This window comes from Chrysochloris asiatica, unplaced genomic scaffold, assembly GCF_000296735.1.
Source record: "Chrysochloris asiatica unplaced genomic scaffold, ChrAsi1.0 scaffold00002, whole genome shotgun sequence".
In the NCBI taxonomy this organism is placed as follows: domain Eukaryota; kingdom Metazoa; phylum Chordata; class Mammalia; order Afrosoricida; family Chrysochloridae; genus Chrysochloris; species Chrysochloris asiatica.
Genome location: NW_006408520.1, coordinates 55869845 through 55883925, shown reverse-complemented (window position 1 = coordinate 55883925; position 14081 = coordinate 55869845). Strand labels below are relative to the sequence as shown.

At 38.3% G+C, this 14081-nt stretch overlaps 1 protein-coding gene across 2 annotated transcripts in view; it reads right to left on the bottom strand.

The window, feature by feature from the left end:
* Positions 1-12804, bottom strand: part of LOC102819913 (neuronal growth regulator 1-like) — a 1419333-nt gene extending 1406529 nt beyond the window's left edge. The window contains exons 1-2 of one of the 2 annotated variants that reach the window (XM_006831037.1): positions 12746-12804; positions 12303-12706 (exon numbers count right to left, since the gene is read on the bottom strand). In XM_006831037.1, the coding sequence (XP_006831100.1) occupies positions 12303-12478 (176 nt within the window). In that variant the 5' untranslated portion in view covers positions 12479-12706; positions 12746-12804. Of the gene's footprint in view, positions 1-12302; positions 12707-12745 lie in introns of those variants that run through there. The other variant, XM_006831038.1, reaches the window with a different exon arrangement.
* Between the last annotated feature and the right edge of the window lie 1277 nt (positions 12805-14081).

The following is a 14081-nucleotide window of genomic DNA, read 5'->3' as shown; positions in this document are numbered from 1 at the left end:
AGCCCACAGCACCACACCAGGATTCCATTCCTTGCATAGGAAACCATAAAATTGTCAGATTCAGAAGTTCTGCTGAAATTTGTCCACCATGGATGACCCTGCAGGTACTTAAAATGCTGGTGGTGTAACTTCTAGTATCCTAGCAACATACAAGCCACCGTAGTACAACAAAATGACAGTGAAGTGATACTGATTAAAAACAACAACATATAGCATTTACTGATCATTGTAGTTCTGGTGTGGCACTGTAGGAGAGGCAGTGGACTGCTAACTACAAGAGCAGTAGTTCAAATCCACCAGGTACTCCTTAGAAGTCCTATACAGTGTAGCTAAGGGTTAGAACTGGTTTGACAGCACTTAACAACAACAGCTGTGTGCCTGATACTTGGATTGAGACTCTTTATATGTGCCATCTTATTTATTCCACACAGAAATTTTACAGCAAAATTACAGCTTATAATTTCTACTATGTAGTAGAACTGCAATGAGAAGAAATATTTTCTTTTGTATGGTTCATTGTTGTTGTTTGTCGAGCCACAGAGTCAGTTCTGACTCATAGAGTTTTTTTGTATAAGTTTTCCAAGCAGCGATTGGCGAGTTTGAACTACCAGCCTTTTGATTCAAACCGACTTTGTGGTACAGTGCATTATCCCGCAGCACCACACCAGGACTCATGCAAATAAGGTGCAACATGGGGATTGGTTAGCTTTGCCATCTGCTAGGTTTAAAATGAGCCATCTCAGAAGCAGGGTTGGAGAATCTCATGAGCATCATGAAAGAAGAACCACGAGTGGAACACATTATTTGGACTGCGAGATTCCTATGTGAAGTGCAGCTACAGAAACAACAGAGCCAAAGTATGAGACAGACCCATCCGCTGACTAGTAAAATGGATGGTGCCCTTTGGGCATTTATTAGCAGAACTACACGAGCTCTTTAGCATTTTTCCCTTTGGGAAGGAGACCAATGGGCTACACTACTGAGAGACAGAGGACAGTAGAAAGGACTGCCTGCATCGTGACTGAATAGAGGAGCTACGCACTGGAGAACTGCTGCATCCTGAGTTGTTTCTTATCCTGAGTTGTGGGTATGGGTATTTTCTGTGAGTTCTGTGTGGCCATTGAAATGGATTACCAAACTCAACAGAGAAGTAGAGTGCCATGGAAGGAATAATTGGGGTGAAAATGTGGTAAAGATGGATGATGGAGGCATGTCTGATCTTCACTTCATAGGAACTGGCCTTGGGCTGGTTCTTCTTCCTTCTTCAGTTAGTCTGAAGGAGGTCAGACAGCACCTTCACACCAGTTTTGCATTCACTTATATACCAGAACATATTCCTTCCCTCATCATTCAGGATTTGAGGACTAATTGTGTGCCAAGCTCCATGTTAAGCAATAAGAATGACATTTTAACACCATTTCATATTCACCTGATCCAATATATTTCTTTGAAAAAAAGGTAAGTTACAAATCAAATATGCCTAAATATTTTCTCCTACAAGAAATATTCTATCAATAAGATTAGGAAAACATTATGTTGTCTTTGATTTATTAATTTAATATTGCTATGTTATTATAGACTGTAATGTTGTTAGAAATATGATAAAAACAATATTCTTGTCTTCTAACTGGAGTTCTTATGTTCACAATATCTTTTAAGTCCACATAATATCTCTAAATTTAATTTAGTTGCATGATAGGAAAAAGATTTCTGAAAGTACCAGGCCACACATTTCCCACTTCTCATTAAATCACCCAAATCTTTAATGGCTTAAGATAATAGCTGTGGTTCTCAAGAAAACCTATCATGGGGTATACGTCTGGGCACTAGACCTGTGTCCAAATGACTTCATATAATTCAATAAAGAACAATTTATTTCTACACTGAACAGAGTTATAAACACCTTCCTTTAATGGAGCAAATTACCAGCTATTCGGAAAGTACAATGTATTGGCTTCTATTCAAAAGAGCAACACTTAGTGCTGACAACATTGCCAAATTTCTTCTTTCCTTTATCCCCCTTTTCTTAGAGAAAGTGATTAAGATACCAATTCCCATGCCAGCTGGATACTTGAGAGCACCAAAGGTCCTCTGTCAGGATTCAGAACTTGATATGGCTTAGAAACCACTATGTTAATAGATAACCTCCTCAACATTATAAATCAAAGCCACACGGCCACATTAAAATTCTATAAGCTTGTATCAATACCCTGCGGTTTATAAAGTACTGTTGACCTACCTCTGGGAGACAGTTGGAATGATACAAAAGTTCTACTCTGGTATGGGGTATGTAGCTACTTTTTCACAGTTGAGAGCTATTCATCAATAGCAAATAGCCAATCCCCTCTACCTCTGTATCTTTATTGATTCTCTGTAATTGAAAGCTTAGGAGAATGGAAGAATAGGCTCCATGAGTTGAGGCAGGAAAAAAAAAAAAAAAAACAGGCCTAGAAGGCTACAATAGACATTTCAGTATTTTGAGTTGTTTCTGTTAGATAGTGGCTACAAGTACAAAGAACAAAAGCCCTCCTTTATAATTTAAAGTTTGTATCTTCTTGAAATTATGACTAATTAAAAGTCTTAGAAAAGCTAGACCACTAAATTTCAAAGTTTTTTCATCTGCAACCCGCATTAAGAAATTTTACATCTGAGATTTTGGCATAGTTTCACAATATACATGTGAAATAAAATATTAATAAAATAATACTTACTCTTATTATATGCAGAGTCTTCAGATTAACTTGACTACATGTTATTTAAAAAATACTTTGAGTATTCAGTATATTTTTTCAAGACCCACTAGTAAACTCTATTACAATTAAAGACACTGAACTATCCCAATATATGTGTCTCCACCCACTTCTACAACTTATAATTAAGGCGGTGAATTCTGAGATAGTCAAAACAAAACTTCATAATTACCATCATACTGCAGATTCCACTAAGTTTTAAAGATATTAAAATTATTGAAATAGGACAATAAACAAATTATACAAATGTATTTGTTGTTTTTGTTGTTGTTAAGTGTGGTCAAGTCTGTTCCAGCTCATAGCGATCCTATATGGGTTTTTAAAGAGCAGCTGGTGGGCTTGAACTACTGACCTAGAGATTAGCAGTCCAGTGCTTATCCTATAGCACCACACCTTTATATATACTTTTATTGATTCATTAATTCAAAAAAGAATCTATTTTGACTGGATATAGACTAGGTTCTTAGCAAAAGACCTGCAGAAATAGTGATGGACCAAAAATGCTCGCATGAAGGAATTACTTATGGCAGAGAATTCTGACACAGGAGGGCATTTTAAAAGTATTTAATTACTATCATCCTGTAGACTCCACACACTATTAAAGATATCACAGTCATGAAAATGAGTCAACAAAATACACAATGCATTTATTCCTTCATTTATACTTTTTATCAATTTATTAATAATATAAAAAGTATGGATACTGGCCTATACATGCCAAGTTCTGTGCAAAAGTCCTACAGGAACAGTGAAAAACAACAGTCATGGACCTTACACACAAATGTTTTGTAAGTTCATACCAACAAAGCAGAGAAGAGCAGACACTGTGTTTTAACAAAACACCAAAAAACGCTGTCAAGTCTTTCCTCAAGATCTTTACAAGACTTTTTACATTTTCCTCTAATAGTGAAACAATAAAAATCGAATTCAATGATAATTATGTCTTTGTGCAAAAAAGCATACATTTCACTATTAATATGGAAATTCTTGTTTCCACTTGCGAATGTGAAGCATAAAATATCTGACAAATATCCAATGTGACCTAATTTTTAGTTTCCGTAGAAAAGTTAAAAGGAAGCTAAGATGATGCTACTAGGGAAAAACAAAGCAATAAATTATATTTTTCCTTTTCCATAAAAAGTGCCAATGACAATCTTTAATGGATCAACAAAGCTACGAGAGGGCAAAGATCAAGCAATTCAACTTCTCTCCCAATTCAGAAATCCTCTCTGAAGCAACACTAACTGTAGTCATTTCATTTATGATGGTTCTAGGTGGCTGAAGGATAAGTGCTTGACTACAAGGTCAGTTTGAACTGCAAGGTTGGTGGTTCATACTCACCAACCACTCCTTGGAAACCCATACAGGGTTGCTATGAGTTGAAACCGAATAGATGGCACAAAACAATAAAAACATGCTAAATTGTGGAGAAATGTAGCAAAATTAGGACCTGATGGTAATCACTTGCATATATTGAAGCAGACTTCTACGTAAGTATCTTTCAGAAAGTGTTTTATGCAAGTTAGAGGGAAGGTTACCACATCTCCTAGTACTCGGGAGGGAGCTTGAAAAAGAAAACAAAACCCACTTTGGCCACTTCCCTTGGCTTTTCTTGTTGAGTGGTGATGGTTGTGTGCCACTGAGTTGGTTCCCACTCACAGTGACCCTATATAGGGTTTCCAAAGCTCTAAATCTTTATGGGAACAGAAAGCCTGATTTTATAACCTCTTAATTTATGCCAGTTTGAAACAGGATATGGTAGAAGGGGGTTTGATTTCTAATTAAAAAATAATAATAATTTGGTCTCAGAGACTAATGCCTACAATGGTCAAAGACTTGAATCATGACCATCACTGTTATGGTCATATACTTCATTAAAAACTAGGAACTTTGATTATCTCTTCCAGTATTAAGCTACATAAAAAATACCTTTAATAACTATTAATTTCAATCAGCAACATTGTAGGCAAAAGGCAACATTGTCTCAGTGTTTTTCATCACATATCCACAAGCAAGTTTTAACCCTAGTTCTATTTTATGCAGTCAAAAGAAGCCACTGTATTATTGCATCTTGTCAATATATCACATTATTTTAAAAGTATTGCTACAAAATTATAGAAACCTTTACTACACACACAAAAAAAATAGCAAAATGGGATATTGTTTCTCTGCATATCTTCCATCTAGCCTATGTACTGAAGGCGGTGTTTCCATCTCTCTAAACATTTCCTTTCTGTTGTACTTAGGGATGTTATGAGTTGGAACCAACTCAAGGGCGCCAAACAACAAACCTTCTGCATTCTTTGATTTACACCACATCAAAACAGCAATTTTGGCAATGATGATGAATTCAGTTTCTTTCAAATGTTCTTTCAGTTTTGGAAAGAGAGAGAAGTGTGAGGAGAAATATCAGGTTGTAGAATGGGTAGGGTGAGGTTTCCCAATGCAATCTGTGTAAAGCAGCACATGCTATCCTTGAAGAACAAGCAGGTTCACTGTCATGACTGAATCATGTTCCTCCACACGACTTTCTTGGTCTTTTTCTCACCAGGGAGGTTTTCAGTTTTCTTAATGCTTCTTCATAATATGCCCCCATGATCACCCTGTATCCTTCGAGAAAATCTAACAAGATTCCCTTTGGAATCCCAAAATATAGTTGCCATAATCTTCTGACCTGAATTCACTGCCTTGAATTTAACTGGTCCAGCAGATACCCTTGGAAGCCACTGTTTTGATAGGACCTTTGTTTTTTAAATCACACTAAGAATAAGACATGTGTATTATTGAGAGAACTTGTCTGCAGCTATCCACTGTTGGTAGAGACATATTTGAACATGGTTTGTGTGAAATAAACACATGCATGTATGAAATGAAAACATCACAGCAATACTTTTGTTGTTTACTGGAGTATATTCATCAACTTATAAATTTTCCATCTGTATGAATTTTCTCTATTGAAATCACGTATTCAGTTTTATATTTAATTCACTGTTCAAAGTTTTGGTTTATTATTCAAACCCTAATCTTAACACTGAGTACTGGTGTGGTGCTGCAGGATAAGAACTCAACTGCAAAGTCAGTTTTTGAATCGCAAAGTCAGCAGTTCAAACTCACCAGCCATTCCTCAGAAACCCTACACAGGATTGGTACAACTTGGAACCCACTTGACAGTACTTAACAACAACAACAATCTGAAGATGGAGAAATATCTAAACGTATTCTTTGTAATATAGCAAAATGTCATGCCTATATACTTATGCAATTATTATACACAGTATTAGAAAGCAACAGTTTTGGTGATCTAAGCAAAGTAGTTATTCAATCAAATATAGTTTTTAAAAAAAACCTAAAACTATTATATTTTACTGCACATTAATCATTTTTTCATCAAAGAAATGTGCTGGCTATTTAAAACAGTGAATTTAATGCAGGAAATTTATTATACAGGAGATGAAGAGCTACTAAACCAAACAGGTGACAGTAGGTTTAACCCAGAATTCTGCAGCAGCAGGAAGGGAATACCACTTTTAGTTTGGAGAGACAAAGGTATGGAGTATTAATAGAAGCCTAGTGGCCATAGCGTAGTGGTTACGAATCGGGCTGCGAACCTTAAGGTCAGCGGTTCGAAACTACCAGTCGCTCCGTGGGAGAAAGATGAGGCTTTCTACTCCCGTAAGGATTTATACCCTCGGAAACCCTGTACAGGGTCGCTATGGGTCGGAACCGACTCGAAGGCACTTAACAACAACAACAACAACAGTGGCCATAGTAAAGGAGCTCTGGTGGTGTAGTGGTTACAAATCAGGTTTCTAACCTCAAGGTCAGCAGTTCAAAACTACCAGCTGTTCCGCTGGAGAAAGATGAAGCTTTCTGCTCCCATAAAGATTTACAGCCTCAGAAAGTCTATGCAGGGTTGCTCTGGGTCGGACCCAACTCGATGGTACTTAAAACAACAACAATAGGAGCCGTAGTTATTTGATAGAAGTAGAAGTGAAGAATTTCCCATGGGAAATACAGACACTACAGGGCAATACCACAGCAATGAAGGACAGACAGGAACACTTTGACCTCTCTCCTTCTTTTGTCTTCTCTTCTACTAAAACTATCTTCAATCGACAAACTGAAGCCTGAAATTGACTGACATGAAAGACTGGGCAATGCAACCTGACTCTAACATCATACAGAAGTAGAAGAATGAAGAACGGATCTGGTCAATCGGACCTAGAATTAACACTGGATATGATTTGAACAGCAGAGATGTCAGCTTGAGGACTAAGGTGCGCCTGACCCAGGCCATGGTGTTTTCAATAGCCTCATATGGATGCGAAAGCTGGACAGTGAATAAGGAAGATCGTAGAAGAATTGATGCCTCTGAGTTGTGGTGTTGGAGGAGAATGCTGAAAGTGCCATGGGCTGCCAAAAGAACCAATAGATCTGTTTTGGAAGAAGTGCAGCCAGAGTGCTCCTTGGAGGCCAGGAGTCGGTTCCGACTCAATGGCACCTGACAACAACAACAATGATTTGAACATTTCCTTAAATTATTTGAAATCAGGTATTGCCGAATTAACTTACTGTATGAAATCATTTAATTTGATCTATTTAAAATAATGAGTTCATCAAACTGTTTGTGCTCAAAGACTGATACACCACAATGGGCTTACAACTTCTTCTGTAAGAGACTAGGCAAAAATGAATTAATCTAGAAAATTTTAAATCACTATGCTATTCTGTCATATATTGCATGGACGTATGCCAATATACCAAGTAATATCTCATGCTAATAGAATAGTTCTGTAAATTACTCTAGGTAATGTTTTATTCCACATACTGGGAGAAAGTGGCTCAGTAAGACAATCTATACCCCCATCCTTTTTTAAGAAGGAAAAAAAATAACTTCAGAATATAAGAAATATTTATTCAATGATACCGTTTAATGAGCATACATTTGAAATGCCTTAATCCTATAAACATTTATGTAGTTGCAACGTATTTAGTACATGTCATGCATCACTGAGCAGGAACGACTGTACAAATTATGTTCACAGTCTCCCATAAATACCCATGTGTACAGGATAACTGATCACCATTACTATTGGTAATTATACATTCTCATAATTAAGTAGTTTACTTGAGTGTATCAAATAACATATATATATTTCAAATGAAAACCAACGTAGCCTAATCAAAAGGCAAAATATATTGGATAAATAGTCTAAGAAGTAACAAATACTTGCCATATTTACTCATAAATCTACTTGAGAAAATTTTGTGGTTTCAACTGGATATTTCTTCTGTGAAAACGTGACCTTTGCTGGAAACAAAAGTCTTCTTCTTCATTACAATACAAATATCATAATAGGAGCTCATATAATTTACACATAAATCTATTCACTAAAATTAGAGTTGGGTTCATCTTTGCTAAGACAAAAGAAGATATCACATTTAAGAAAAGAATCTCTCTTCCTCCTTCTGATTAAAGCATAGCAAACAGAGACTAGGATATTTTTAATTCATATCAAGAAGCCTGAAAAAGTGTACAAACTTTATACACAAGAGTTGAATTGGAAATAGAATGAAAAAAAAAAAATTAGCTTAACAATTAAAGGTTTTCTAAATGTGGAAGTAATGGAACTATACCAATTAAGATGTCCCTAGCATTGTTTCCAAAAGTATTATATATTTTCAACATGTTTACATAACTGTGTTTGTTATTAAGGCAATAAGAAAAAAATTAATTCACATTAAAGAATTGCAAAAGGATGTTTTTAATCATCTGAAATTTCTGTATTGATCCAAAATAGCATTGATTCAGTTGAGCATTCTCCTCAATGCCCCAGGTCTAGAGATACTCTCAAGCATGACCAGTGTGGTTCTAGCATTTCTTATTCTCTGCTACTTTACTCTATAATACATTCACTCGAATGCATGGGATATGTACTACGTAACGCAATTTGAAGACTAGAGTAAAAGTTTATTTCTCTATACAGAGACTAATACACTTCTGTTAGGCATAACATACTAAAAGTATATAGTAGCGATTGAAGTTTAGCTTTAATTATACAACAACATAGTAATTCATGTTTATAGCAAATTACAAAGTACTTTATATATTCACGTATTTATTTAAATCCAAATCCAAAGTTAAAATAAGGGAGGTATCAAAGGTCACTATATTCAAAGAATGCATTATTAAGTACTTTATAAAGAACGTTCAAATAGCCTAAATGAATCATTAAAGGTTTAAATGTAAATAACGTTATTAGAAGTTAGGGACATTTTGACATTTAATATATTGATTTGCTAACGTTAAAGACAAAGTTACAATGATAAAGATGGTGAAATTACTAAATGGAATTTTGTTATATGTCCTTTATTGAAGAATAAGAGAGATGATGTGTAAAATGATGGAAGCAGTTTGCAGATGAAAGGAATGATTTCCCTTGGATATCATAACCTCACTTAAGCAAAGTTTTGTTTTTCTTGCTACTCATCTCAAAAATAGACATTTGGGCACTATGGGAACTTGAAATGCATCACTTGACCTTTAAACTTCTGTTTCATTAATGTAAACACAGGCAGCGGAGTCACTGATTGGCACATTTTACTTCAATACCTGCAACACTTAATGTTGCTTGATAACTCTTATTGCCACTATTTGTTTTTATTTTAAAACCCTTTTAGAATTATTTTCCATTAAAAATAAGTACACTTTATTGTGTCGAGCTTGACAAATGGTATCATGGCATTCATTAAAGTCATCTCTTGATCACTACACTCATGTGTTTTGATGGGAGGGGTTTCTGTTCATAGAATAGAACTGTTGGCTTTCTAGAGAATTCAAAAATAATATCAAATGTAAATCTGAATATATAAAATAAAAATAAGAATGAAATTTGGGGACATTACTTCTGATGAAAAGTATTTACTCCAGGAATATGGCTCACATGCTCAGTGCTTCCCTAAGCTCTGTCTGTATTGGTCTATAAGCACAGTGAACACCAGCTGTTACAGTCAAGAAAAATAATTGACAGACAGCATTTAATATGTTTATTAACTGAAAGAATTTCTTATGTATAAACTAAATGTTCAATTAATTTAGAATCTATGGACAATATAAAAGATTTGAAAACAAGATACTCCTTAAAGAATTACAAAATAACTATAAGCAAAATTACTTTCAGTAAAAAGTAATGCAGATTTACATTTCTGTTTCATATGACAAGAAATGATTGTTTAGTTTAAAAATATATTTTTAATAAATAAAAACCTGTAATTCATAACATCAAGAGTTCCTGTTCTCTTTTACAAGTTTAAACATCAAAAGTTCCATAAAATATTACAAATTTCAAGCATATCCATGTATATATATATATATATATACATACATACATACATACATACAGGGATAAGGTGTAATGCACACAAAGTAAACAAGGACTGCACCAAAGTAACACACTGAAAAAATATTCTATCCAATGTTAGATGAACTTGACTGTTAGAAGCACTGAGTTAACTAAGCATATCCTGGAAGCAGAAGGTTGGTCCAGCTATTTTAACAAAGCTTAGTATTTTTTAGCATGCTCATTAGGAAACAAATTGCCAAATATATCATCAGAAAGTTAGCACTCTATTAAACATTTTAGGCTGGAAATGTTAATGCTCATTACAAATAAGCAATATGCTGTTACAGAACATATAGACTGTAGAGCCTGTGATATGTGATTGCAACCTCTGAAGATAGTGTTTTATCCTTATCACTGTTGTTCAAACTTCTAAAACTTAATATGAAGAATGTAAGTAAGGTTTTCATTTATAACCTCTGTGACCTTGCTTCCCAGAGTTCATCACTATTACTAGCAATGAAAAAAAATTGTTACTTTTATATACATTCAGTGGCATTCTTGGTTTACAGTACAGATAACAACATATATTATAAAAACATGTGTTCTTAGTTTACATTAGAAAAAAAAATCCACATCCATTTCCACTCATGTTTCAGAATACAAAAATCATATACCACACCCACATCATTAAAATTAAACTATGTTAGATGATTCAAGCAGAATATATCCTACGGTCTTTCACCTTACACATGCCATGTATACTGATTTTGTCCACTCCACACTTACAAGACAACTACCACCCAGTGGAGAGAAAGAAGATCTTTCAGGGAGATTTGAGGTGTGCAGTCAAGTGGAGGGTCTCAAGGGGAAGAAGTAAGGGCAATGGAAAATGAAGGAATAAGAGCATTTAGTCTTGTTAGATCCAAGTACTGCTGACCACCAGTGTATATTTTCATCAGAAAGGAAATGTCTCTAGAAGCTCACTCTACAGTGTTGCTTCGGGGTGAAATCAGGCTATGGATGTTCATTAGTGACAAACCATTTCAATGCTCAAGTTTAGAAGGGGAGAGTGAACAAAAAGAGTGAAACTGAAAATGAAAAGAGGAAAGAAGATGGGAAGGGAGGCGAGGAAGAGAGGGAGTCTATGTATGTACACATGTGTGAGAGTGGCAGTGTGGAACAGTGAGAGTGTGCCTTTTAAACAGTGAAAGAGAATCTGAATGTGAAAGTGGTTGTTTGAGCATGTAAGTGCTGATGTATGTGAGGATGTGAGATAGAGTATATGTTAGGGAGTGTGTTTATGAAAAAGAGATTTGTGAGGGTGAGAAAATGGTACTGGAGGGAGAAAGAGAGAACGTGTGTGTGTGTGTGTGTGTGTGTGTGTGTGTGTGTGACAGGCTGGGAAAGGGGGTAGGCAAAGGGGTGGGAATGGGGAGGGAGTCAAAAAAGCGAAGACAAGACATAGAACAAGAACATTATTGAGGAAGAAAAATGGAGACTGTAGAAAAAAAAGAGTGAAGACGGGAGTAAAAGGATGTTAAGAGAGTGAGAAATTTGAGTGGTAGGGATAAAAGGGAGAGCAGAATGAGGAGACAATAAAAATAATAACAAGGGAAGAATAAAACAGTGAGGAAATAGAAAAGGGACAAGAAGATTCTATGGAGGGAAAAGAATAACGTGGAGGGAAAAAAAGAAGAAAGAGGAAGGAGAAAAGAAAGAAAGATAGGAGGACAGACAACGCTAATGAGGAAGAAATTGAACCTCAGTGTTCAAGTGAGAGGGAAAATAATTGGGAACAGTGAGCTTGCAGTTTGAAACAAAGTGGCTTATGCTAGAGTAAAACAGAAACAAACCTGACAAACTTGTCAGACTCTCCAAGAGTACCCCATGACAGTAAAACAGAGACCTCCTAAATTGAGTTTCAAAGTGGCACCTGCCCCTCCTCCTAAACCTCACACTTCACTCATCCTCGGGCTACTTGGTGTTCTGCAAAGTGCTTTAGCATCAAGAGTCCATCCAGTTTGCTACCTTCCTTAGCGTAAGGGGGTCAGGGTTCTGGAAAGAGTCAGCACCTGGATTTGCTGAGACGTGGTCTTTTGATGGTGATCACCATCAGAATTATAGCTCGGTTCGAAAAGAAGGCAAGGAAGGTGAAAAGAGACAGAAAGATAGACTAAGACAAGTACGAAAAGCACGCCGTTTTTCCTACCTAAGCACCGCCGTGTCCCCTTTTCTGACCATCATGTTGTCCACGGCCGCCCAGGGGAAGTCCACACTCTGTCCAGCCGGGAGGCAGGAGGGTAGCAGGCAGCACAGGCTGAGGAGCACCGCCGCCAGCCACTGGTTCGAGCAACAAGCACCCTGCACCAACAGCATCATGTCCATCCCTGCTAGAGCCGCTCACTCTCCAGCAGCTTTCAGCTCGCACTCCCCCACCCCCTGGTGCTGGCGAATCTTCCCAGGAACCAGGCTGCGCGCCACAGGATTTTTTTTTTTTTGGGGGGGGGGATGGTAGGTGGGTGGGTGAGTTTCTTTTCTTTCTTTACCCCCCACCCCTAGTTGTTGGATGTTGTTTTTCTTTTTTGCCTCTGTTCCTCCTCCTCTTCGCTTTCCCTCCCTCCCTCCCCTCCCACCCCTGGCACCACACTACACCTCCTCTAGGTTGCTTTTGGCCGCGTCCGGAGTGTGTCTAATTCTCCGGCGGCTAGCACACCATCTAGCGAGGAGGCAAGCGCGCCGAAGAGTGAGGGAGGAGGCGCGGCGGCGGCTGTGGCGACGGAGGCAGGGCGAGCGGCGGCGGCGGCTGCAATCGCAGCAGCAGCTGCAGAAGCTGCGCCGGGCGCAGCGGCGGCCGCCGGCCCCCGGGCTTGCGCGCGTTGCCAAGCGGCCGTTTCCTTAGCAACCCCGCCCGGGGACGGAGGATGGAGCTGGGAGGGAAAGGGTTAGAGGGGGCCGGGGGGCTTCAAAAATCTGGGTAAGGTATATCACAATTATGCAAACTGAAGGGGAAAGAGTGATGCATCCTATACTGAACATCTTCTTTTACGTCGTTTGCTCTAGTGTACTGCTTTGCAAGAAAAGTCTCTGTGTCAGGGATGGGGTGAGGAGGGCAGAGAGGCACTTTTTCTTTCCGATTAGTTTTACCTCTTCAAGCACTGTAAGTTTAAAGTCCTCCAAGTTGTGGTCGGCGCCATCATGACGCTGACGACTGTGAGTTTTCTTTTTTCTTCTTCTTTTTTTTTTTAATCTTGCAGCGCCGGCATGCTTTAGTTGACAGGCGACCAACTAGTTCCCTCAGTACTCCGTTTCAAAATAAGCAGAGATGAGTGGCGGGGGGAGGGGGGTAGTTGATTTTGGAGAGACACGAGGGAATGCAAAGCTTTGCTGTATAGCATCTAGTGTGGTTGGGTCAGTCCCTGGATTGGTGGACGCCCGCCTTCCTCTGCGCATGCTGTTGACATTAAGTTGTTTTTTGTTTGTTTGGGGGAGGTATATGGACTGTGTGGCGTGTGTGTTTCTGTGTGGAGTTTATATGTATGCATGGAATGTATGTATGCATGTGCAGTGTGTGTGTGTACTGTGCCCGCTGGGGTGTGTGCGTAAAGCTCTGCGCGCTCCGGGGGTGCGCGCGGGGTGGTGTGCGCGCGCTACACGCAGGCGCACTGGGAGGGATGGGGCGGGTCGTGCCGGGATGCAGAATGGGGAAGACACTGCAACCAAGTGTTTTAATTGTGTGGCGCCAGGATGTACGGTTATGTAAAAGACAGTTTAACCCATTTGAGCCTATCGTTTGGCATGATCCGAGCATCCGAATCAAGGATAGGTAGAGTTCTGGGAATTGATGAGTTACAGGGTTTTATTTTTCATCAAATTCCAAATCAGGCTGTGCAGTCTTCTTCAACCGCTGCGCAGAGCTGCAACCTCAGCTTCGCTTGCCGCAGCACCTAAGTCGCTCGCCCCGTCCTGGCAGAGTCATGATGTGGAGTGA